This window comes from Stegostoma tigrinum, chromosome 4, assembly GCF_030684315.1.
Source record: "Stegostoma tigrinum isolate sSteTig4 chromosome 4, sSteTig4.hap1, whole genome shotgun sequence".
Lineage (NCBI taxonomy): Eukaryota > Metazoa > Chordata > Chondrichthyes > Orectolobiformes > Stegostomatidae > Stegostoma > Stegostoma tigrinum.
In genome coordinates, this window is record NC_081357.1 from 80,032,631 (window position 1) to 80,060,140 (window position 27,510).

A 27,510-nucleotide genomic window follows, 5' to 3' on the forward strand; every position below is an offset into this window, starting at 1 on the left:
AAAGTCTTTCCATGGGTTACAGTCATAACAAACTGTTGTTGGAAATCAGTTATCTCACCCCCAAAGCATCTCTGCAGGAGGTCCTCAGGGTAGTTTCCTAAGCCCAACCAGTTTCAGCTGCATCAGCAATAACCTTTCCTCCATCATTATATCAGAAGTGGGGAGGTTGGGTGATGTTTACATAACATTCAGTACCATTTGTGACTCTTCAGATACTGAAGGAGTTCATATTCAAATGCAACAAGATCTCGGCATCATCCAGGCTTGGGCTGACAAGTGGCAAGTAACTTTTTCACCACTCAAGTGCTAGGCAGTGATCATCTCCAACAAAAGCGAATCATCATCTCAGTGACAACTAGGGATAGGTAACAAATGCCTCAGCCAATGACAGCCACATTCCATGAAGGATTAAAAAAAACATATAAATGCTTATTCGGTGACATTGAAACATGAATGTACTGGAAATGCATTCTATATATTATTACGCAATGCAACAATGTGCCCTTACGGTTTATTACATTCCCTTGGAGATGAATTGAAAGCAAGGTATTTAAAAGAGACTTTGCAAATCAAAAGTGCTAATTGGAATTACCTGCCCAACAGTAAGAGAACTACTGTTCACACAGACAGTAGTTCTAATTTTAATTAGTGAATTATCTTCCTCAAACAGTTATCCTTTATGTGATCTTCTGTGCATTATTTTCTTAAATAGTAAATCAGACCCCCAGTTAGAGTGAAGTTCACATCAATTTTAGTTAAGGATTTACCAGATCAGTATCCATTTGTTGAATTAGGCAGCAAAACACTTTCAGAGATTTGCAAGAATTTTGTTGTAAACGTGTAGGTTTAGCAAAGGTGCCAGTTTCCCCCTTTCCCTTCTGGATCCTTTACAAACCTAAAAGCTGACTTCCCATTGCAGAAGAACTTAACCTCTTCTTCTTTTATTTAAATAAATCAAATGGACAAACTAAACGAGGAACTAATTACTAACACAAGAACCCAGCTCGATTTTACAAGTTATAGTAATTTATTCAGGCATGTTAAAACACAGCTCTGCACAGGTGGTACTTGAACCCTTGCTTCCTGACCCAGACATGATCATTGCACCATAAAAGCCCAAAAAAATCCAGTTCCTTTACTTTTCTTATATCCAGAGATACACCCAAGTTACTTTTTTTATAATGTGGTGCACACAGACGTCCTGCAAACGTAATACATTATTCTGGCAAGCAAAATCTGCAAAGGAGTGGGACTTATGCCCCTTAGTGATGGCAGCTCTAGCAGATCCAGGAGCAGCAGAATTCAGTACCTAGTAGGTACAGCTGGAAATTTAAGAATACCCACATAACTTGATGGTAGATAAGTCCCATGCTTGAAAGGGTGGGTGAGTGAGTTATGGAGGCCAGGTCAAGAGAAACAAAAGGGGGAGAATATCCGTGGGGGGGGGGGGTTCCCTGAATATGCACAGGATATCCTTCAAAGAATGTTCCCCTTTCCTCCCCTTTCTTTTACAAACCATGTTTAAAAACCATGATCAACCCATTCCTGCCTACCAGTTCATGCCAATTGTATTATGGGGTGAGATGCAACGGGTTCTCAGGTATATGGAATTGCACTTATTCTTAGAACATAGAACATAGAACAGTACAGCACAGAACAGGCCCTTCAGCCCACAATGTTGTGCTGACCATTGATCCTCATGTATGCACCCTCAGATTTCTGCGACCATATGCATGTCCAGCAGTCTCTTAAATGACCCCAATGGCCTTGCTTCCACAACAGCTGCTGGCAACGCATTCCATGCTCTCACAACTCTCTGTGTAAAGAACCCGCCTCTAACATTCCCTCTATACTTTCCTCCAACCAGCTTAAAACTATGACCCCTCGTGTTAGCCATTTCTGCCCTGGGAAATAGTCACTGGCTATCAACTCTATCTATGCCTCTCACTATCTTGTATATCTCAGTTAGGTCCCCTCTCCTCCTCCTTTTCTCCAATGAAAAAAGTCCGAGCTCAGTCAATCTCTCTTCATAAGATAAGCCCTCCAGTCCAGGCAGTATCCTGGTAAACCTCCTATGAACCCTCTCCAAAGCATCCACATCTTTCCTATAATAGGGCGACCAGAACTGGACGCAGTATTCCAAGTGCGGTCTAACCAAAGTTTTATAGAGCTGCAACAAGATCTCACGACTCTTAAACTCAATCCCCCTGCTAATGAAAGCCAAAACACCATATGCTTTCTTAACAACCCTGTCCACTTGGGTGGCCATTTTAAGGGATCTATGTATCTGCACACCAAGATCCCTCTGTTCCTCCACACTGCCAAGAATCCTATCCTTAATCCTGCACTCAGCTTTCAAATTCAACCTTCAAAAGTGCAACATCTCGCATTTATCCAGGTTGAACTCCATCTGCCACCTCTCAGCCCATCTCTGCATCCTGTCAATGTCCCGCTGCAGCCTACAACAGCCAACTATACTGTCAACGACACCTCCGACCTTTGTGTCGTCTGCAAACTTGCTGGCCCATCCTTCAATCCCCTCATCCAAGTCATTAATAAAAATTACAAACAGTAGAGGCCCAAGGACAGAGCCCTGTGGAACACCACTCACCACTGACTTCCAGGCAGAATATTTTCCTTCTACTACCACTCGCTGTCTTCTGTTGGCCAGCCAATTCTGTATCCAGACAGCTAAGTTCCCCTGTATCCCATTCTTCCTGACCTTCTGAATGAGCCTACCATGGGGAACCTTATCAAATGCCTTACTGAAGTCCATATACACCACATCCACAGCTCGACCCTCATCAACATTTCTAGTCACATCCTCAAAGAACTCGATAAGGTTTGTGAGGCATGACCTGCCCCTCACAAAGCCGTGTTGACTGCATTTAATCAAGCCATGCTCTTCCAGATGGTCATAAATCCTATCCCTCAGAATCCTTTCTAACACCTTGCAGATGACAGACGTGAGACTTACTGGTCTGTAAATGCCGGGGATTTCCCTATTTCCTTTCTTGAAGAGAGGAATTACATTTGCCTCTCTCCAGTCCTCAGGTACAACTCCAGTGGAGAGCGAGGATGCAAAGATCCTCGCAAGTGGCGAAGCAATTGCATTTCTCGCTTCCCAAAGCAGCTGAGGATAAATCTGGTCCGGGCCTGGCAACTTGTCAATCTTAATGTTTGACAAAATTTTCAGCACATCAGCTTCCTCTATCTCTATCCATTCCAGCATGCACACCTGCTCTTCAAAGGTTTCATTCACTACAAAGTTCGTTTCTTTCATAAAGACAGAAGCAAAAAACTCATTTAGGGCTTCCCCTACCGCCTCAGACTCCACACACAAGTTCCCTATGCTATCCCTGATTGGCCCTACTCTTTCTTTGACCATTCTCTTATTCCTCACGTAAGTGTAAAATGTCTTTGTGTTTTCTCTAATTCGTTCTGCCAAGCCTTTCTCGTGCCCCCTCCTGGCTCTCCTCAGACCATTTTTGTGTGGGAGATAAGCATTAACCTGGATCATTTGTGCCAAAAAAACCTGAAACTAATTACAATTTCTATATAATTTTGAATATTATACTGTTAATAATATGTCACCTTTCAGCATCTTTGTATTTTCCTTTCTTTTCTAGTTCTTGCGCTTGATCAATATATAGAACTGCCACATCTTCATGCTTCATGCACTTTATAGCCAACTACAACAGTTCCAAAAGAAAAGCTTTGCTTTAGAATTATGCCCACATCTTCATGAATTATAAATCGGCATGACATTGAATACTGTTCTACACAGTATACTGCTTATTTAACAGACTTCCTCCGATTTGTGAGTTCTATAAAAATAGTAAAGTTGTACATTCTAATAACAATATTTGGATGCTGAGATCCATTTAGCTCAGTATTTAAGTATACGTTCATGTTTATAATGGCGATGAAAATCACAAACTAAAAGCGAAAATGTGCTTGCTTCAATTATACAGCACACCGGTGAAACTGCACGCAGAGTACTTTGTAGTTTTCATCTCCTTACTGAAGGAATTTGTTTTCAGTAGGCTGATTCTTGGAATGAAAGGGCTATCTTTTGAGGAAAGATTGAACAGATTATATTCATTGGAGTTTAGAAGAATGAGAGGTGATCTTATTGAAACATAAGATTCTGAGCTCCAACCAGGATAGATACTGACAGGGTGTTTCCTCTTGGGAAGGAATCTAGAACTAGGGACCACAGTTTTAAAAAAGGGGTGTTCCATTTGAGATAGTGAAAAGAAGGATTTTATTTTCTCAGAAGGTTGTAAGACTTTGGAATTCTCTTCAACAGAAAGCAATGAAGGTTTAGTCACTGGGGTGGCATGGTGACTTAGTGGTTAGTACTGTTGCTTCACAGCACCAGGGACCTGAGTTCAATTCCACCCTCAGGTGATCGTCCATGTGAAGTTTGCACATTCTTGCCATGTCTGTGTGAATTTCCTCTGAGTGCCTCAGTTTCCTCCCACAGTCCAAAGATGTGCAGATTAGGCAGAACCTTGCTGAATTGCCCTTAAGTGTCCAGGGATATGTAGGTTATTGTGTTTGCCAATGGGAAATATAGGGTAGAGGGAATGGATCTGGGTGAGATGGTCTTCAGAGGGTTGGTGCGGACTTGTTTGGTTGAATGGCTTGTTTCCACACTGCGAGGGATCCTATGAACATACACAAAGCTGAGTTAGACAATATTCCATTGACAAAGGGTTATGGTGTGGAGACAGGTAACACAGTTAAGGTCACGATCAGATTAGGCATGATCTAACTGAGTTGCAGAAGCAGCTCAATGGGTTGAATGACTTATCCTGCTCTTATTTTTCATGATCTTACTCTACAATTAGATGAAACTCCCAAATGTACCATCAGCCAGAAGTTTTGTTTCTAATTTTTACATTTCAATGTTATCGAGGCACTAAAGCCAGAGACTGTAGGAGTTGGGGACTGCAGGAATAAACATTATATGTCTACATAACAACCAGGGCAGAGATTAATATATTTAAAAACAAGATTTTGATCGGGGGAGGTAGGACAAAGGGAAATGATAAATCTCAGGACAAAGCGATGGAATGTGTTCCTTCAAATCTCTATCTCTGAATCCATCAATGGTGTAGATATTTTCTCAGCAACCTGTTCAGACATATTAGGAGACATCCCTGGAGCAGGTAGGACTTGAACCCAGGTCGCTTGGTCCGGAGGTAGGGATACTACCACTGTGCCATAAGAACCCTCATCAAATGTTGTAAGCTTCATTACTTGGCATTTCGGTGACAGGTACACGTGTTACATTGGATACATTTAAGAAGTCAATCTTGACACATATACTGCGTTACATGCTGCAGCACAGTTTGTCAGTTCTAGGGAGTAAGATTGTGCAGAGAGCCAAACAATTTCCCCTGCACTCCATGAATGAAACATTAATTTTCTACCAGGGCCGGTGAGGCTTTCGTCAATCAAATTCAATAGATTTGTTCACTGTGTGCTAACTGTTCAAAAATATTTCACAAAAATTTCCATCCTTAATCAGAATTCAACACTGAACCTTGTGGGCTTGCTCCCAATATCCCACTTGCTTGTACATATCAATAGCATCCTTGATTCGATCGGCTTTGATGTACATCCTTTCAGCAGTCTAAAGATGAAATGAAAATAAATTGTTACTCAGTCATATGAAACAAAAAACTCTTCAAATAATTAAGTCTAAAATGTACCAGAATATGCTTACAAATAAAATAAAAATTAATCAATCATATTTACTTACCTTTGTTGTGATACGTCGTCATTGCATTCTGAGAAGTGTTTTATTTGAGTGCATTCATTACCCCTCCAATTTCAAAACGTTATTGTGTTGGAGTTTAACGTATTTAAAAGTAGGTACACAGCATATATTATTTTAAGAAAATTATATAAATATTCAATTATTTCTTTGGTTCAATTAATGGAAAATGGTCACAAAATTTTCCCCCTTTCTATTTGGTTTCCTGGGATATTGTTATTTGTGCCAGAGGTTATGCTACTTTATAACAGGATTGATGTTCTTAACGTAAAATGTAGCAGGCATTATTTAAACATTGGCTGATGAGCACTCGTGTCTCCAAACCTAGAGACTGTCACTCACCATTACTTTATTAGATTACTAACTAATCAACAAAATGACTAAACACAGTTGCATAAACTTTGTAGGCGAGGTGTAGTATCAACAGCAATAGTGACAACAATAGTAGTAACACTAATATGGCTGAGATTGTGGGCCGTACCACAGATCTGATTGTCCGGGATTGGAGTGTGTGTCTGTACCTGACCAGTTTTGGATCAGAGCTGCTGAGCTTGAATCTAAGCTGAAGTCATTGCAGGTATGAGGGAGGAGGAGCAATACTTAAATACTGTGTCTTTGGAAACAGTAGTCCCTTGTAGCTATACTAGAACATCAGAGTTGGCTAATGGTCAGGGTCAGCAGGGCGTGACTTTGAGTCAGATAGACATTGAGATCCAAACTGTAGTGTTGAGAAGCCTCAGCCCTCAATTTTGACCAACAATTCCAAAGTACTTGCTACCTGCATAGAAGAAAAGCAGAGCTATTCGGCAGATGAGCAACTGGATTATGGCAGTTTTTAGCTGGGAGGAATGAAATGTGTTAAGGATAGTACAGCCAGAAATTAGATATTATTCTCTTCAACCATGACCAAGTGTTCCAAAGGTTGTGTACCTAACCAGTATTAGGGTTAATGACATCTCCTTGCAGCTGAATACTAATTTGGATTGGGAAGGGAAGTTTCTAGTTCTCATAGTACCCGCAAGAACCAATTCCACAACTGAAACTAGGAATGGTGTTCCACTGACAGAATTTGTGCAGTTGGGAATCATATTAGAATGCAGAAACTTAAATGTAATGATCTCTTGATTGGCTTAGGATTAAACTAATTGAACTAACTTCCATCGCATTTCCGGGCAGCGTATTCCAAACCCTAACCACTCGCTCTGTGAAAAAGTTTTCTCACATCACCCTTGCTTTGTCTGCATGCCACTTTAAATCTTTGCCCTCATGTTCTTTTCTCTTTTACTAGCTTACGGTTTATCTACTATGTCCAGCCTGCACATGATTTTGAAATCCTCCATCAAATCTTCTCTCAGCCTTTGTTTTTTTCAAGAACATTCCCAACTTTTTTCAACCTAATAAATTCAATCTAATCGTAAGTTTTTAATTCCTAGAATTATTCCTGTAAACTGCTCTGCACTCTTTCTGTAGTTAATCAGCCTTGGACAGAGATTGGTTCTGATAAAAAAAACTCAGGAAAAACTTTGAAAGAAGCCCTTTTATCAGCTAGTTCAAAGTTTGTAAAAAAAGACATCTAATCCCACTATGATCAAGACTTTTCAAATAAATCTATATGTGTATGTTGAAATTATAAATGCACGCGACAAACTAACAACAGGGGATTTAACTGAATTCCTTAGGACAGGCAACCTCAGATAGTCAACAGAAACACCCATAGCAGGGAGGTGCAAATAATGGGTGCAAATGTCAGCAGTAAGATGCATTGTGAAAGTCCAAGGATAGGTGATAAGAATATTTGGTAAACAGTGTGAGATCATAGGAACACCTCAGGTTGTCCATAGAGTTGTCCATCATTGATCGTGCATTCACAGGACTGGATGTGTAAGTTAGATGAGATGTGGCTACTACTGGTGGCAAAGTTGCATAAAGCACAGAATATATAAACATCTTGCACTTTATTGGGAGAAGTGGAGTGTCTTGGAGTCTGTCTCCAAGAGGCTTCTCTCATGTCACGCTGGTAAGGAGCTCTGAATAAAGATTGATTTGTGCTGCTGAACACGTGACTCAAGACTACTCTTTTTAATTTATCTCTAATAAGAAGCACCACATCAAAAACATGCCACTGCAGTAGATTCCAGGCAAGTCCTGGGAGTGGGTGCAGTAGTGGCAGCTAAGAGTTGGTGCTAGAGCTCAGGAGAAACCTTGGAATAGTGGGTGCCTGGAAGAAGGGTGGCTCAGTAGTTAACACTGCTGCCTCACAGCACCAGGGACCCAAGTTCCATTCCAGCTTTGAGTGTATATATGGGTTTCTGTCAGGTGTCTAATTTCCTCCCACAAACCAAAAATGTGCTGGTTAAATGGATTGGCAATGTTAAATTTCTCTATCCACGGATGTGCAGGTTAGGTGTCTTAGCCATGGGTAAATGTGAGGATAGGGTGGGGAGGGCTAGGTCTCAGTGGGACGCTTTTCTGTGAAATGGTACAGGCTCTTTCCATGCTGTAGAGCTTGTATGAATTCTAATGATAATAAGTCCTGTGAGTGATTCATAATTCAGTGAATCTGAGAGAGAGGATGAAGGAGGCTCACAAGCTTTTGCTTGGTGCAGTAGAGAAACAGGGGAGCTCTGAGGAGCTGAGGGCAGTGTCAGTTCAGTGAAAGTAGTTACAAAAACAAAATTGCTGGAAAAACTCAGCAAGGCTGGCAGCGTCTGTGAAGGAGAAAACAGTTAACGTTTCCGGTCTGGTGACCCTTCCTCAGAGCTGATGGTGGCTGGGTAAATGTCAGTTTATATGCAGAAAATAGGGAGCTCGGTGGGGTAGGGAGTAATCGATAGGATAGAGCCCAAAGAGGGAGAAAGACAGTTGGACAAAGGAGTTGCTAACAATTAGGCTAGGAGGGTGAATAGTTGTTAATGGGGACTGTTAGTGATTAATAACAGGGAGTATGTAATGGCAGGCTATGTGATAACAAGGCTTAGTGTGTGGGTGGGGAGCTGGGACATGGGAGAATTTAGGCCGTAAAATTATTGAACTCAATATTGAGTCTGGAGGGTTGTAGGGTCCCCAAGTGGAAAATGAGGTGTCGTTCCTCCAGCTTGGTTTGGGCTTCACTGGAAGAGTGCAGCAAGCCGGAGACAGAGACGTTGTCCAGGGAGTAGGGTGGCACATTGAAGTAGCAGGAAACAGGCAGTTCAGGGTCTTTTTTGCGAGCAGAATGTAGATGTTCTGCGAAGCGGTCACCAAGTCTATGCTTCATTTCCCCAATGTGCAGGAGACCACATTGTGAGCAGCAAATGCAGTAGACTAGATTCTGGGAAGTGCAGTTGAAGTGTTGCTTCACCTGGAAGGTATGTTTGGGCCCTTGGATACTGGGGAGAGAGCAGGTAAATGGACAGATGTTGCACCTTTGTCAGTTACAAGGGAAGGTGCCATAGGGCTGTGCGGAGGTGTTGGGGGTGAAGCAAGTGTGGACCAGGGTGTCCCAGAGGGAACGGTCCCTGCTGAAGGTGGACAAGGGAGGGGAGGGGAATACGTGCCTGGTGGTGGCATTTTGCTGGAGGTGGCAGAAATGGAGTCTGATGATCTTCTGGATGTGGACGCTGGTAGGATGGTCGGTGAAGATGAGGGGAACCCTATTACTGTTGCGGGAGGGAAGAGAAGGGGTGTGGACGGAAGTGTGGGAGATGGGTTGGATCTGGTTGAGGAGCTTGATGACAACGGAACAGGGGGTTCCTTGGTTGAGGAAGAAGGTGGACATTTCAGAGGTTCCCTTGTTGAAGTTGACCTCATCTGAACATATGCGACAGAGATGGAAGAACTGAGAGAATGGGATGGAGTCTTTACAGGAAGTAGGATGTGAGGATGTATAGTCCAGGTAGCTGTGGGAATCAGTGGGTTTGTAATGGATATTAGTGGCCCGTCTATTCCCAGAAATGGAAACAGAAATGTCAAGGAAGGGAAGGGAGGAGTCAGAGACAGATCAGGTGAAAGTGAGGGCAGGGGGGAAATTGGAGGCGAAATTGATGAAGTGTTCCAATTCCAGACGAGAGAGGAATGCAGCATCCATGATATCAGCGATGCATCAGAGAAAGAGTTGTGGGTGGGGGCCGGAATAGGACTGGAACAAGGAATGTTCCACGTACCCCGTGAAGACAGGCATAATTAGGGCTCAAGATAATAAAATGTGAGGCTGGATGAACACAGCAGGCCAAACAGCATCTCAGGAGCACAAAAGCTGACGTTTCGGGCCTAGACCCTTCATCAGAGGGCTTCCTCTCTGATGAAGGGTCTAGGCCCGAAACGTCAGCTTTTGTGCTCCTGAGATGTTGCTTGGCCTGCTGTGTTCATCCAGCCTCACATTTTATTATCTTGGATTCTCCAGCATCTGCAGTTCCCATTATCTCTGATAATTAGGGCTCATGCAGGTATCCATGGCAACACCTCTTACCTGAAGAAATTGAGGGGGGTTGAAAGAGAAGTTGTTGAGGGTGAAACTGGCCAAGCTGAGGAGGGTGATGGTGGGTGGGATGGTTCAGGCCTTTGCTCCTGGAAGAAGCGGAGAGCCCTAAGACCCTCCTGGTGGGGAATGGACGTGTAAAGCGATTGCACATCCATGGTAAAGAAGAGGTGACTAGACCAGTAAACTGGAAGTTTTGAAACCAGCGTATGGCGTCAGATGAATCATGGATGTATGTGGGTGGTGAATGGACCGGGGGCAGAAGGCTGAGTCAAGGTAGGAAGAGATGAGTTCTGTGGGGCGCGAGCAGGCTGAAACAATGGGTCTGGCCAGACAGTCCTGTTTGTGGATTTTTGGCAGGAGCTGTGCGGGGTTGGGGGACTATTAGCTTGGAAGCAGAGGTGGGGAGATCAGTGGATGAAATGAGATCCATAACTGTAGCGGAAACAATGGCCTGATGTGCCATGGTGGGGTCATGGTCCAGGGGAAGGTAGAAGGAGGTACCTGAGAGCAGTCGTTCAGCCTCTGCAAGGTAGGGGAGTATGCCAGACTACAACAGCACCACCCTTACTGGCAGGCTTGATGACAAAGTCAGGGTTAGATTTGAGTGCACGGAGTGCAGTCAGTTCGGAGGGTGATAGCTTGGATTTGTTGAGAGGGGCAGTGAAATTGAGGCGGGTAATGTCACATTGACAGTTCTCAATGAAAAGTGAAACTAGTTGTTTGCAAAAGGACTGGAATTGTGCCCATGAGTGAGTTCTGGAATCCAGGGAAGCACAATCCTAGGAAAGGAGATTGACCCACCAGGTTGTGAACAGTCATGGATGCAATCGGTGACAGACTTTTAAGGGAGTTTTGAAGTTAGATGTTTGGAGTAATTGGAATCCCATGTGAAAGAGATTAAGTTTTAACTTCATGACCTACAGTGTCACTAATATCTGGGGAATTACTGACAAATCTGCGTGACCTACTTCGAGTATATTGGCAATTTAATATGCTCCACGGGTTTTTGACCACAGTTTGTCTGTTAACCCACAGTTACATCATGTTAGTTCTGACTGTTATACTGTAAGTGTTGCATATATTATAGATTATTTTAAAACTTTGTGTACTCCAACTTTGTACGTTCAAGTTTCATTTATTTGTTGAAAACCATGAAACTTTGTGGATTTTTTCTCTTAGCTAAGTACCTGAAATTTCAAACTTTGAGTGTTTTAAACAACAAAGTTATTGGTCCTTAACCAGATTACAAAACATTTGGTGGCCTCATTTGGGATGACAGCATCATTCATGCTACATAGGTCAATAAGCTTGTATGCAAAAGGCATGCATCTGTGAGGGATCCTCTAAGCCTTGGTTAAAATTAAACTGTGGAATTAAACTTTAGAACCACAAACAGCAGATCCGGCAGCATCTGTAGAAAGAGAGAGGGAGAGTGAGACAGACGGAGAAGCAGACGTTTCAAAGTTAACTTTCTAACCTCATATTCTTGGACTGAAGCATAGTGTTGTGCTATCTTGTGATAGTACTTGTAAGATGTTGCATCTTCTTGAAGTTCAAGAATATGGACTGCTTTTTTCCACTGTCGAGCTCCAACACTTGCGTCAATCGCCTTTATAGAGCAGCTGAAAAACAAATTTAAAAGCTTCTTTAAATATAGCTTACATGTTAAGTCAGCATGGAATTTAACTGTTGTGAACAATTACTAAGTTATCGCAAATACCAAGTTTCACCCTTTGAAACATACAGGCAATTGCGTTTTACAGAGGGAGTAATTTAAACCCATTAAAATTGGTTAGGAACATAACATTCTAAATGTCTCAAAATCAAATCTGTCCTCCAACTCAAACTTGCTCAGAGCTTGTTTCAATGGAGGGGGGACAGGATCAAGCATACCAGCAAGGTAGCAGAGTACTCATTTGTGTAGCTTAATGAGAGCTCGGGAAACATAGAAGCTAAAATAAGGGCAGCTGCACTGTAAAGATGTTTGCCTTTCCAGAATTAACCAAGGATTAGAAGGAAAAAGAGCATGTCCTCACATTCCAAGTTAACTTGTTTCCATTCCTGCAGAGCTGCCCAGCATCACAGATTCCACCCTCCTACAGGTAGACCAGCTGCCTACAGGTAGACCAACTGCCTGCTATCACCAACCACTACCACCTCCCCATCCCTGAATGTCATCTCTTTTTAACATTACACCCCTCTCCCACCACCAGACCCCACCAAAACAATGCTGTATCCACTCCTCTCACAATTGCTATTCCAAGAAGTAGAAAATCTATCCAACCCAACTACATGTGAGGGTTATGGTTTCTTCTAAAGTGCTTCCAAAAGTTAACACGCAGACTGGCCTCTCAGTCAGAACTGGTGAGCGGGTAGAAAACCTGCCAAGGGCAGAAAATGCACACCAGGAGCCAAAATTTCCCAGCACTCAGAAGAACCTGGGCTTCTATATTTCCTGATAGAAGTCCACATTGCACTTGGGAATGCCATTTCAGTAAATATTGAATCTTGTTTACATAGAACATAGAACATTACAGCACAGTACAGGCCCTTCGGCCCTCGATGTTGTGCCGACCCGTCATACCGATCTCAAGCCCATCTAACCTACACTATTCCATGTACGTCCATATGCTTGTCCAATGATGACTTAAATGAACCTAAAGTTGGCTAGAGAGGTATTTTAGATTTAGGCAATTTAACATACCCGGCCTCAATGTAATGATTAATTGCAGCATCCAACTGTTTTTGTTGTACCAGATAGTCTCCCCAGGCCTCCTCTAATTTCACAACCTCAGCTGGAGAAACGGTTCTAGACAATTCCACTGCTGAAATCAGATAAATAAACACTAATAAAGCTTCAGGCAAAGAAACAGTGTAAATGGATCATTTCACCAAAAAAAACATAAAATGAATCATCAAGCTTTCAATGAAAGGTAATTCTTACCATAACAATGTCAAATATTTAGAATAAAATAAAAACAAAAATATGTTTATATGATGAATGAGGTCATAGATGGAGACAGGCTGGGCTGGGCTGGGAACAGGAAGAGGGTACAAAACAAACACTTGCATAGATCAGAAATAATGGGAACTGCAGATGCTGGAGAATCCAAGATAACAAAGTGTGAAGCTGGATGAACACAGCAGGCCAAGCAGCATCTCAGGAGCACAAAAGCTGACGTTTCGAGCCTAGACCCTTCATCAGCGAGGTTGAAGAGTCTACGCCCAAAACGTCAGCTTTTGTGCTCCAAGATGCTGCTTGGCCTCCTGTGTTCATCCAGCTTCACACTTTGTTATCTTGGATTCTCCAGCATCTGCAGTTCCCATTATCTCTGATCACAATTTTAACCTCACTGCGAAGCGTCTTCCAGGGATGCCTAACCTGAAGAAATTACCCTCCTCCCCTCTCTGATGAAGGGTCTAGGCCTGAAACGTCAGCTTTTGTACTCCTGAGATGCTGCTTGGCTTGCTGTGTTCATCCAGCTTCACACTTTGTTAACTTGCATAGATCAGTTGGGCTGAATGTTATTGTCTGTAAATTCTCTGCAATTTTTTCAGAATATTATCAGATAAGTCCTTTTTCTGTTACTGTCGCCATCTAATTTGTCTACCTAGATTAGAATACCAATTATAACTTAAAAATAGTAACCCAAATATTGAGAACATCATATACCTTTCCGAAAGGCATTGCCCTTACGGTAGCAATCCAGTGCTCTTTGGTAATTCCCAATTTTTTCATAAAGGTCTCCAGCCTAGGAGACAAACAAATCACAATTTACTGATCCTCTATTGTGCGACAGACGTTGTAAAATACATGCAGTTAGTTACTAGTTGCATAGTGAACAAACAACAAAAGTGAACATCATGATTAGATCTGGTTCATCAATGCCAGTACTCATCATAATACAAGCTTAGGCAGAACTAGCTGCTTTCACTTTATATCTATATTTTCATCCTGAATTGTCCACTTAATTTTGTTCTGGTCATAATTTGGTCCTTCTTTGTTTTAAGGTTCCTTACTCCTTCATTTGTGATTTTCAGTAAACATACAATTCATATTAGATTAGATTAGATTCCCCACAGTGTGGTAACAGGCCCTTCGGCCCAGCAAGTCCACACCGCCACTTGAAGCATCCCACCCAGACCCATCCCCCTGTAACCCACAAACCGCTGAACTCTACGGGCAATTTAGCAAGGCCAATCCACCTAGCCTGCACATCTTTGGACTGTGGGAGGAAACCAGAGCATCTGGAGGAAACCCACGCAGACACAGGGAGAATGTGCAAACTCCACACAGACAGTCACCTGGGGCTGGAATCGAACCCGGGTCCCTGGTGCTGTGAGGCTGCCGTGCCAACTACTGAGCCACCATGCCGCCCCTATATGGTTACAAGCCTCCCGGAGTGGCTTTCCCTGCTGTGATATTGTCAGTCCCTTTCCTAATTTATTACACAACAAAGATGGTAAGAAACCTTGGTGCAAGTAAAAGTGTCCTATTAAAAGAGGCCAATAATCAGTATAAGTTTTTCTGTTCCTAGGGGAAAGCATCTGGCCTCCACTTGACAATTGATAATATTGTAAGCAACGAAAAAAGGCCTGGTTCATCATTATTTTATCTGAAAATAGATACAAGGAAATGATGTTTTTAGCATCCAAAGAACACATTTTATTAATAAATACTCACTCGTTCTGACACTTTAATAGTCATCCCGAACTGCTGCAAACAACATTTATTGGTAGATACCAGGTAAGAAAACAGGACTGCGTGGCTCAAAAAGAAGCAACAGTCTGCCGTCATTGCCAAACTTCCAAAACTATCAGACTGCACACCACGTGCCCTGTGTGGCAAAAAACTACTGAGCTCATAACCCCTTTCCTTAGACCAATTCTCAACTATGCAAGATTCTGAGATTCATTACATAACTCTGTATTTTCTGGACTGGTACTTTCTTCTCACAGTCTGAGTCCTCCACCTCAATTCTACTAGATCCGTCTTCTAGTGATCACATATCCCACAAGCTGTCTAGGTGTTCTCAATATTCCACTTTGCTATTTCCAGAAAAAAATCTACTTTTACTTAAACAAACCTCGTGGACCCCAGGCTGACAACCTTCCACAATATTTCTGGACAACTTTTCCAATGGTCCCAAATCCCAGGCTACCATAAAAAGTTAGTGTCCCTGCTAAAAGCATCTGACATTTTTATGAAATTTCAAAATTCACATCTGGAACATCATATTGACACAATATCTAACAATAAACTACAAATGAATGTTTCGTTTTCCAGCCTGAAATTCCATGAATTACACAAGTACACTCACAAAGACCGTCATTTTAGTTTATTAATTTCTAAGAGATGTGGGCTTCACAGGTTAAGACAAAATTAATTGCCCTCAAGAGTGTGGTGGTGAACTTCGTTCTTTGTTCTTGTAGTCCATTTGGTGTAGATGCATGAACAATACTGTTAGGGAGGGCGTTCCAGGAGTTTGGCCCTGTTGCATTGAAGAAGCAGCAATATGTTCCAAAGTCAGGACAGTGTATGGCCTGCAGGTGGTGGTATTCCCATATATCTGCTGGCCTTGTCATTCAAAATGGAAATGGCTGGAGGTTTGGAAGGCTCTGTCCAAGGAACTTTGGTGATTTCAGCAGTGCAACTTGCAGATGGTACACAGCACTGCTACTGTGCATAAATGATGGAGGGAATGAATGCTTGCGGGTGTAGTGGTAATCAAGCAGGCTACCTTTGCCTATATGGTGTCAAGTTTCCAGAGCACTGTTGAAATTGCACTCATCCAGGTTATTGCATCACACTCCTGAGTTCTGCCTTGTTGTTGACAGATGGGTATTGGGAGAGTCAGGTGAGTTACTCATTGCAGAATTCCTAGTTTCTGACCTGCTCTTGTGGCCACAGTATTTATATGGCACGTCCAGCTCAGTTTCCGGTGAATGGCAAAGCCCAGAATGTTGATACTGAGGGAATTCAGTGGCAGCAATGTCATTGAATGTTGCGTGCCCATTTGTCAGTTCAAACCTGGATATTGTCCAATTGTGTTGCATTTGGGCATGGGTCACTTCTGTATTTGAGGAGTCTTGAATGGCGTTAAACACTGCGCAATCACAAGCAAACATTCCCAGGGATGACCTTACGATGGAAGTGAGGTCATTGATGAACCATACGAAGATGGTTGGGCCTAGGACATCACCCTGAGGACCTCCTGCAGAGATGTCCTAGAGCTGCGATAACTGAGTTCCAAGCACCATCTTCCTTTGCACTAGGTATGACTCTAACTAGTGGAGGGCTTTTCATGATTCACATTAACTCCAGTTTTGCTGGGGTCTTTGATATTATTATTGGCGAAATCTGTTTTGATTTCACATCACCTTTAGAGTTCATCTCTTTGTCTGTGTTTGAACCTACATTGAGACGAGGCCAAAAGATGAGTAGCCCTGGTGGAATTCAACTGAGCATCAGTGATGAAGTTATTGCTAGGAAAACATTACTCAATTGCAATGTTGACTGTTCAAGCCATCAAGAGTGATGGGTTAGTAACAGCATGAATTAGACTTGTCTTGCTTTTTCTGTACAAAACATAACTTGGCCCCATTACCGAGTTGATGCCAGAGTTGCAGCTGTATTTAAGACAGAGTCATACAGCATGGAAACAGACCCATCAGTCTAACTCATCTGCGCTAACCAGCTGTCCTAAAACGACCCAGTAGGCATTTACAACATTTGGCCCATTTCCCTTTAAACCACGCCGATTCATATCACCATCCTGATGTCTTTTAAATATTGTAATTGTACAGGTTCCTCCACTTCCTCTGGCAGCTCGTTCCATACACGCACAACCTTCTGTGTGAAAACATTATCCCTCAGGTCCTTTATAAATCTTTCCCCTCTCACATTAAACCTATGCCCTCTAGTTTTGGACTACCCCACCCTAGGAAAAAGGCCTTGGTTACTCACCCTATCCATGTCTCTCATGATTTTACAAACGTCCTGACAGAAAAGCCCCAACCTATTCAGCCTCACCTTATAACTCAAATTCTCCAATCCTGGCAACATCCTTGTAAATCTTTTCTGCACCCTCTCAAGTTTAAAAACATTCTTCCTACAGAAGGATAACCACAATTCTACACAGTATTCTAAAAGCGGCCTCACCAATGTCCTGTACAGTCACAATGCAACATGCCAAGTCCTACACTCATGACCAATAAAGGTAACTGTGCCAAACCTCTTCTTCTCCATCCTGTCCATCTGTGACTCCACTTTGAAGGAACTGTGCACCCGTACCCTAGGTTTCTTTGCTTGGCAACACGCTCTAGGGTCCGACCATTAACTGTAACAAGTCCTGCCCTTGTTTGCTTTACCAAAATGCAACACCTTACATTTAGCTAAATTAAATTCCATCTGCCACTCCTCAGCCCATTGGTCCATCTGATCAAGATCCCACCGTACTCTTAAGATAATCTCCTTCGCTGTCCTCTACACCAACAATTCATGGCACACCATTAGCCACAGGCCTCCAGGCCAAAAAAACAATCCTCCACTATGACCCTCTGTCTCCGACCTTCAAGTCAATTTTGTATGCAATTGACCAGCTTCCCCTACATCCCATATAATCCTAGCTTGCTAACCAATCTACCATGCAAAACCTTGTTAAACACTTTGCTGAAATCCATTTAGACAATGATGATGGCAGAGTGGCAGACAATCTCGTCCCCTCTTCAAAACACTCAATCAACTTAGTAAGATAAATGTCCCATGCACAAAGACATGTTGGCTATCCCTAAACAGTCCTTGCCTTGCCAAAAGCATGTAAATGCTGTCCCTCAGAATTCCGTCATCCACTTACCCACCACTGATGTAAGGCTTACCAGTCTAGAGTATCCTGGCATTTCCTCATAGTCTTTCTTAAATAATGGCACCACATTCACTGACCTGCAATCTTCCAGCACCTCACCTATGACTATCAATGACAAAAATATCTCAGCAAGGGGTTCAACCATCTCTTCCCTAGTTTCCCACAAAGTTCTGGGAAACACCTGATCACGTCTCAGGATTTTATTTACCATTATGCATTTTAAAACCTCCAGCACCTCCTCTTCTGAAATATGAACTCTTTTCAAAGCATCACTATTATTTCCGCAAGTTCTCTAGCTTCCATTTCTTTCTCAACTGTAAAATTTGACACAAAATATTCATTTAGAATCTCTTCCACCTCCTGATGTTAAACACAAAGACAATCTTGTTGATGTTTAAGGGGTCCTACGCTGTCTCTAGTTGCTCTTTTACTCAAAGTATTTGTAGAAACTTTTTGGATTATTGTTAACCTTACCTGCCAAGGCTATTTCATATGCTTTCTTTGCCTTTCTGATTTTTTCCTACGAATGCCCCTACACTCTTTATACTCTTCAAGAGGTTCAGTTGGTCCCTTGCTTCCGTGTCCTTCACAGTGAATACTGACAAAATATTCGTTTAGCATCTCAAACACAAACGACCACGTTGATCTTTAAGGGGCTTTATTCTCTCTGTAGCTACTCTTTTGCCCTTAATGTATATAGAGAATCTGTCTGGATTCACCTTAACTCTGCCTATTAAGTACACTCCTACTGCCCTTATACTCTTTTACAGACAATCCTAGCTGATATTTGTCACATTCCTTTTCTTGACCAAAGCCTCAATTTCTTTAGTCATTAAGTATTCTCTACACCTACCAGCGTCACCCTTCACACTAACAGGAAAACAGTGTCTCTGAACAGTGCTACACTGCCCCCCTCACCCCCATCCCAGGCTTCAAGAAGACTTTCCACATCAAGCAGATGTTCCCCTGCAGATCTGCTAATGTGGTATACCGTATCCACTGTTCCCATTGTGGCCTCCTCTACAGTGGAGAAACCAAGCGGAGGCTTGAGGACTGCTTTGCGGAACAGCTATGCTCGGTTTGCACTAAACAGGTGCACCTCCCAGTCACGAACTATTTCAACTCCCCCTCCCATTCTTCAGACGACATGTCCATCTTGGGCCTCCTGCAGTGCCACAACGATGACACCTGAAGGTTGCAGGAACAGCACCTCATATTCCGCTTGGGAACCCTGCGGCCCAATGGTATTAATGTGGACTTCACAAGCTTCAAAATCCTACCGCATCCCAAAACCAGCCCAGCTTATCCCTGCCTCCCTAATCTGTCCTTCCTCTCACCTATCCCCTCCTCCCACCTCAAGCCCCACCGCCACCTCCTATCTACCAGCCTCATCCCATTTCCTTGACCTGTCCGTCCTCCCTGAACTGACCTATTCCCTCCCTAACTCCCCACCTAAGCTGACCTTTACTGGCTCCATTCCCGCCTCTTTGACCGATCTGTCTCCTCTCCACCTATCTTCTCCTGTATCCATCTTCTATCCGCCTCCCCCCTCACCCTATTTATTTCAGAACCCTCTTGCCCTCCCCCATTTCTGAAGAAGGGTCGAGGCCCGAAATGTCAGTGTTCCTGCTCCTCTGATGCTGCTTGGCCTGCTGTGGTCATCCAGCTCTACACCTTGTTATGCCAGACTACTGTCAGGACCTTTGCCTTTCTAGTGCCTTCAGCAGTTTCTTGATACCATAAACAGAATCAAAGTGGCTAAAGGCAGGCATTCGTCAATTTGGAGACCTCTGGAAGAAGCCAAGGTGGATCATCTATTCAGCACATTTGGCTGAAGATGGATACAATTGCTTCAGCCTTATCTTATCAACCTTTTCTGAAATACTAGGTTCCCCAATGGAGAATGGAGATATTTGTGGAACTTTGCTGATGCAGCAGGATTGCAGAGCTTAGATCCGACCTGTAGTTGTCAAATCACTTAGCTCTGTTCAACCAGGTTCAGAAAAGACTTACAAGGATGCTGCCAGGGTCAGAGGTTTGAGCTGTAGGGACAGGCTGAAAAGGCTCGGGGTATTTTCTCAGCCGAGGCTGAGGGGGTGACCTTATAGAGGTTCATAAACCATGATTTAAGGTGAGAGGGGATAAGAGTTAAAAGGAACCTAAAGGGCAACTTTTTCATGCAGAGGATGGTGCGTGTATGGAATGTGCTGCCAGAGGAAGTGGTAGGCTGCTACAATTACAACATTTAAAAGGCATTTGGATGGGTATATGAATAGGACCGGTTTGGAGGGATACTGGCCAAATGCTGGAAAATGAGTCTAGATTTATTTAGGTTATCTGGTTGGCATGGACAAGTAGGACCGGAGGATCTGTTTCCATGCTGTGCATCTTATGACTATAACTCCATCATTAGCTAATTTTGCTGTCTGACACGGAGGTAATCCTGCATTGTAGACTCACCAGGTTCATACCTCATTTTTAGGTAGCCTGATGTAGCTCCCGATTTGCCCACCTGCATATTTAATTCAACCAAGAATGATCCCCTGACTCAATGGCTATGTTTTATGGGAGATGTGCCAGGCCATTATATTCGCGTACAGTTCTCCAACTGCTGATAGTTCACAGCAACTCATGGGTGCCCAATCTTGAGTTGCTAAATTCATTCAAAATCTACCTCATTTAGTACGGTGGTAGTATCACATAACACGGTGGAGGGCACTGCAATGTGAAGAACCGACTTTGCAAGTACTCTTAGTGGTCACTCCTACCAGTACAGCATTGACAGATGCGACAGGCAGACTGGTGAGGACAAGCTCAAGTGTGTCTCTCCCTCGTTAATTCTCTCAGCATACGCTGCAGACTGAGTCTAGCAGCTGTGTCCTTTAAGACTCAAACAGCTTGGTCACTGGCGATGTTGAGTCACTCTTGGTAGGATATACTAATCAGCATGAGACTTCATGGGGTAAAATGTCAACATTGAAGACTCTCAGGGCAACTCACTCCCGACTACATACCATTGTACTGCTGCTGTGGGTCTGTCCTGCTGGTGGGACATGACGTACCAAGGGATGATGATGGCAGTTTGATTCAATGGATATGATCGTCGTTTAACTGCTCTGAGATAACTCTCCCAATTTTAGCATAATCCCCAGATGTTAGTAAGAACTTTGCAGGTTGACAGGGCTGAATTTGCTGTTGATGTTTCTTGTGCCTAGATTGGTTTCTGATGCCTAGTCTGCTTAATCCCTTTAAGACTTTTCTTGTATCAATTTGATGCAACTCAATGGCTTGCTTAGCCATTTCAGTTAAAAGGTAACCACAATGCTATCAGTCTGGAGTCACGTGTAGGTCAAACCAGGTAAGAACAGCAGATTTTCATGCAGAACTTGACCACAGGGCATGAGTGAACCAGACAGATTCATACAACAAAAAACAAGGATTTCATGCTCATCATTCGATCATTTTTTAAAATTCTAATGTTACCACCTGTTGTGGTAAGATTCAACCTATGTCCTCAAGGAATTACTTGAGTGTCTAAATTACAAGTCCAGCAACAGTAAGACTACGCCATCGATTTCCCCAAAGAGAGAATTAACAGTTAATATATAAAAAGACAACACAAAACCTACAGATATTTTTGATACCCACCCTTTCATAAAAATCCCCCTTAATTAGGGCTGCAGCAATTCTATTGATGATATCACTGTTTGTCATAAGTTCATTCTGACTTAACACTAATCGAGCAGCTTTTGCAGGTAGGCCAGCTTTCAAGTAGAGATTAATGGCACCAGAGTAATCGCCATCATGCTCTTTTACTTCTCCTGCCTTTTCATCTTGATTTGTTTCCATCAGCCATTTATAATAACTCCGTCTAAGATTGTCCAATTCAGGGTGAACCTAAAGAAAAAGTCAAAACAGTTATAAATTAGATATGACATAGCATTCCATAGAAAATAAAATTTTATTTTGATATTTTTCAACCTCAATTTATTTTCAGGTGTTATTCACAATTATTATTATAGTCATGCAAGAAACTAATTAAAAAGGATAAACATGGAATGTAGATTATCACACTGTCATAACTGAATTACTGCAGTTTTCCATTAAGCGTCTTTCAATTCCTCTCAGGTACCTGTTGAGGGAATGGGGTAGTCTAAACCTTAATTCTATTGTTTAAAGAATTTGTTTTTAATTAGAGCTCTTTGGAAGGAAAACTGCACTTTGCCTCTCCTCTTATAAGGTTTCTTTAAGTTATTATTTAAATGTTTTGACTGTGAATACGTTTTTAACAGTAATGTATATAACCTCTGCATTGCATTTCTTTAATCTAGTATGTGTTTTTACATTGAATTATGGACCTCTCGATTAACCAGAATATATGATCAATTGGTACATTCCTGGTCCCATAGGTGCCAGTTAATAATATGGTTTGCACATTTTATTCTCTCTGGTACTTCAAATGAGCAGCTCAATTTCTGACTCAGCCTTAATATTTCTCAATGTCAGCATAAAATGATGGTTTTTCTTGTGTTAAATTTATAGACTTCACTAAAAGGTGTAGTTTGTCACACTGACATCTCAGGTTCTTCAATTCATTCTATTTTTGTAATTTTCCAATAACACATGCATACTGTTTTTCAGAGAAGTAAGAACTGCCGATGCTGGAGTCAGAGATAACACAGTGTGGAGCTAGAGGAACACAGCAGGCCAGGCAGCATCAGAGAAGCAGGAAAGCTGATGTTTTGGGTCAGGACCCTTCTTCAGAAATGGGGGATAGGGAAGGCAGCTCTGAAATAAATAGAAAGGAGGGGTGGGGCTGGGGAAGGTACATGGGATGGAGATAGATGAGTGCAGGTAGGTAGTGGTAGGGATTGGTCAATGAGGTAGAAGGAGCAGATCGTTAGGAGAGAAGACGGGCAGGTCAAGGAGGCTGGGTGAGGCGGTAATAGAGAAGGTAGGTGGAATGACGATAGGTGAGTACAGGTAGGCAGTGAGGTGGGGATGAAAGAGAGGGTTCGTCATGGGATGAGGCCGGGGGCAGGGGCGCTGGGGAGATTTTCAAGCTAGTAAAGTCCACATTGAGACATTGGGTTGTAGGCTCCCAAGGCGGAATATGAGGTGTTGCTCCTCCAGTTTCCGGATGATGCCATTGTGACACTGGAGGAGGCCCAGGATGGACAAATTGTCTAGGGAGTGGGAGTGAGAGTTGAAGTAGTTTGTGAGTGGAAGGTGTTGTCGTTTGTCATGAAACGAGCGCAGGTGGTCCTCAAGGCGGTCTCCAAGTCTCTGCTTGGTCTATCCGATGCAGAGGAGGCCACATAGGGAACTGCATTAGCAGATGTGCAGGTGAACATCTGTCTGATGTGGAAGGTTTCTTAGGGTCCTGGGATAGATGTGAGGGGGTAGGTTTAGGGGTATGTATAACACTTCCTGCAGTTGCAGGGAAAGGTGCTGGGGCTGGTGGGGTTAGTGGGGAGTCTGGAGTGGATGAGGGTGTTGTGGAGATAGCAGTCACTACAAAAGGCAGATAAAGTTGGGGAGGGAAATATATCCTTCGCCTTGGGGTCAGATTGCGAGTGGCGGACAATGTTGCATTGAATCCGGAGGTTAGTGGGGTGATATCTGAGGACAAGTGGGAAACTGTCTTTGTTTCTGTTGCCGGGAGGGTGTTTGAGGGCTGAGGTGCAAGAAACGCAAGAGATGCGGTCGAGAGTGTTATCGACCACTGAAGGGAGGGGGGGGATGTTGTGGTCCTTGAAATATTAGGACATTGGAGATGTTTGGGAGTGGACTGCCTCATCTTGGGAGCAGATGCAGCGGAGGCAGAGGAATTGGCAGTACAGGATCGCACTCTTGCAGGAAGGTGGGTGAGAGGAGTTGAAGGAGAAGTTAAGGGTAAGGATGAGTTCAGTTAAGCAGATGAAGGTATCAGTGGAGGGGAACTAGTTGGGCCTGTGGGAGAGGCAGAAGCAGAGGGCTTTTAAGCCATCCCCAACTCCTCCCACTTCCTACATACTGGGGTGGCCACTGGAACCCACATGGGCCCATGCTGTGCCTGCCTCTTTGTAAAATATATGGAACAGTCCCTCTTCGGCAGCTACACTGACACCATCCGCCACCTCTTCCTCCACTATATCAATGACTGTATCGGCACCGCGTCATGCTTCCATGAGGAGTTTGAACAGTTCATCAGCTTTACTAACACTTTCACGCCAACCTCAAGCTCATCTGGAACATCTCTGATACCTCTCTCTCCCTCCTGGACCTCTGTCTGGATCTCTGGTGACCATCTCACAACTGATATCTCTTTCAAACCCACCGACTCCCACAACTACCTGGACTACACATCCTCTCAACCACCTTCCCGCAAGGTGATTTTCTGAAGAAGGGTTCTGACCCAAAACATCAGCTTTCCTGCTCCTCTGATGTTGCCTGGTGTGCTGTGTTCCCACAGCTCCACACTGTGTTATCTCTGATTCCAGCATCGGCAGTTCTTACTTCCTCTCAATATGCAGAACAAGTTACCTTGGCTTCAGCAACCATTATACATTCGTCCCACATGTGTAGTTCCTGATACATATCCATGGCTTTATCAACAGCATTCTAGAGAAAGATTGATATTTGTTTAAGTAATATTCTAAAGAACAGTAAATACATATTGAGAAGATGCAGGAAAGGTTCATGGGAATGATACTAGAGATGAAATACTTCAGACAAGAGGGTAGATTAGAGAAGTTGGGGTTGTTCACCTGAGAGAAAAGGCGATTGAGCGAAGATTTTATAGAGGTGTTCAAAATAATGTGGGGTCTAAGCAGGATAAATAGTGAGAAAATGTTCCAGTACATCAAATGTTAAGAAGTAGATAGTACTGAATTAAGGATCAAATTGATGAAAGAAATAGAGGTAAAATGAAGAAAAAATGAACGGTTACAATGTGGAATGCACTAACGGAGAGCATTACAGTGGCAGATTGAATCAAGGCTTTCAAGACGTAAGCATGTAATTATTTGAAGAAAGCGTTCTCAGTACATTGGCTGTTGAGTGGAACTAGCTGACTTTAAAGGCTGGCCAAAAACAAAACAGCTGCAGTAAGAAATAATTTCTTTAAAAGTACAACAGCTGAATCCCTCTGAAAGATTACATCATGTTTTTGTATCATTTACAGTGCCATAGCTGATTGCAATATTGCAAATACAGCAGATGTTAAAAATTAAACAGTAAAATTGTTGAACAAGTGACATAACTAAAAGACATATCTTTCACATTTAAACATCTATTGCTTAGACCAACTGTACACCTATAAATCCATGCAGAGTAACAATTGTTCTCAAATAGTTTCATTAAGATAGAAGAAATTTTGTTCTCTCCATGAAAATTATCTATCATAAAACTGTACAAAACAATAAAATTTTGATGTGTGCAAGTTTCAATGGACATATAAAGTTCAGTGGACAATAGTATCCTGATAATGGTTTGAAATTAGTTAATACTTTTGCAAACATACTTGTTCCAGATAGTAACTTTCTGCTAATTTGTAGTTTTTCTCCAACATAGCCAATCGTGCGCGAACAAGGTAATTGTCTGAGCCATCACCTCCCTAAAAACAGAAGATAAAGTTAGAATCTGCTGTTTCATTATTTTACTGAGAACAATGAAATGATAGTCTGATGTCCAAACAAAAATATGTAGTTAAGTAAATCGAAATTAAAACAGATCTAAACAATCAAATTGTTTTCATGGTGCAGTATCAGGCACACAAAAAATAACACCGCATTATATCCAAATCGTTCAATTGCATAATTATATGCTGAAATTGATCTTCACCACTAAACAACAGTTAGGTGCAGAGCACAAGAAGCACATTTTGAAACAGTGTATGAGATTTTCCTACATGTTTATATTACAGGACCAGACATTCACTCATAGTTGATAAGGCCATAAGACACACGAGCAGAATTGGGTCATTTGACCCATCGGGTCTGTTCTGTCATTAGATCATGGATTGATATGTTTCTCAACCCCGTAACACTTGATACTCAAAAGCCTATCTATCGCTGTCTTAAATACACCCAATGATCTGTCCTCCACAGCCCTCTCCAGCAATGAGTTCCACAGATTAACCACCTTCTAGCTGAAGATGTCCTCCTCTTCTCAGTTCTCAAAGGTAATCCTTTCACTCTGAGGCTGTACCCTCCACAGGTCCTAGTCTCTCCTACGCATGGAAACATTTTCTCCACATCTATCCTATAGAGGCCTCTCAATATTCTGAGAGTTTCAATCAGGTAGCCATCCATTCTAAACTCAGAATCCTCAACTACTATTCATGACGAGCCTTTCATACCTGGGATCATTCTGGTAAACCTTCAGTGAAGCCCTCCAAGGTCTAACACATCCTTCCTTAGATATGAGGCTCAAAGCTACTCACAACATTCCAAAAAGGACCTGACCAGAGTGGTATACAGCCTCAGCAATACATTTCTGGTGTTTTAATTCTAGCCCTCTTGAAACAAATGTTAACATTGCATTTGTCTTGCTAACTGCCAGCCTAACCTGCATTTTAACCTTATGAGAAACTTGAACACAGAACCCCAAGTCTTTTTTTGCTTCAGATTTCCAAAGCATTTTCCCATTTAGAAAATAATCAATGCCTCTATTCTTATCATAGAATCCCTGCAGTGTCGAAACCAGCCATTCGGCCCATCAAGTCCACACCATCCCTCCAAAGAGCATTGTAGCGAGACCCATCCCCCTACCCTTTACTTATAACCTTGCATTTCCCATGTATCATCCACCTAATTTACACACCCCTGGACACTACAGGCAATTTAGAATGGCCAATCCACCTAACCTGCACATTTTTGGGCTGTGGGAGTAAACTGGAGCATCCGGTGGAAACCCACACAGACCCAGGGAGAATGTGTAAATTCCACACAGACAGTCGCCCAAAAGTGGAATTGAACCCAAGTCCCTGGAGCTGTGAGGCAGCAGTACTAACCACTGAGCCACCATGCCACCCTTGCAGGAGTGCATAACCTCACATTTTTCCACATTATGTTCCATCTGCTACTTCTTTGCCCACGTTCCTAGCATGTCCAAGTTCTTCTGCAACCTCCCACTTCCTCAACACTACCTGCCCCTCCACTTACCTTTGTGTCATTTGCAAATTTAGGAATAATGCCCTCAGTTCCTTCACCCAGATTGTAAATATTATACAATTGTTGTGGTCCGAACATAGACCCCTGAGGAACTCCACTACTCAGTGACCGCCATCCTGAAAAGGACCATTTTATCCCCACACTCTTCCTTCTGCCAGTTAGCCAATCTTCTATCCATGTTAGTACCCTGCCCCTAACACATAGGCTCTTAGCTTGTTTAGCAGCCTGGTGCACAGTACCTTG

The 27,510-nt window shown here is 42.8% G+C and overlaps 1 protein-coding gene across 6 annotated transcripts in view; it reads right to left on the reverse strand.

Annotated features, from left to right (window-relative positions):
* ift172 (intraflagellar transport 172) overlaps positions 1–27,510 on the reverse strand; it is a 182,322-nt gene that overhangs the window by 74,733 nt on the left and 80,079 nt on the right. For all 6 annotated transcript variants that reach the window (XR_009445692.1, XM_059645467.1, XM_048530809.2 and 3 more), the window contains 8 exons: positions 25,617–25,709; positions 24,638–24,715; positions 21,761–22,009; positions 13,921–13,999; positions 12,952–13,072; positions 11,725–11,869; positions 5,555–5,644; positions 3,595–3,692 (listed from right to left, as the gene is read on the reverse strand). Coding sequence is in view for 5 of the 6 variants with exons in the window: in XM_059645467.1 (XP_059501450.1) it covers positions 3,595–3,692; positions 5,555–5,644; positions 11,725–11,869; positions 12,952–13,072; positions 13,921–13,999; positions 21,761–22,009; positions 24,638–24,715; positions 25,617–25,709 (953 nt within the window). In the remaining variant the exon portion in view is untranslated. The remainder of the gene's footprint in view (positions 1–3,594; positions 3,693–5,554; positions 5,645–11,724; positions 11,870–12,951; positions 13,073–13,920; positions 14,000–21,760; positions 22,010–24,637; positions 24,716–25,616; positions 25,710–27,510) is intronic.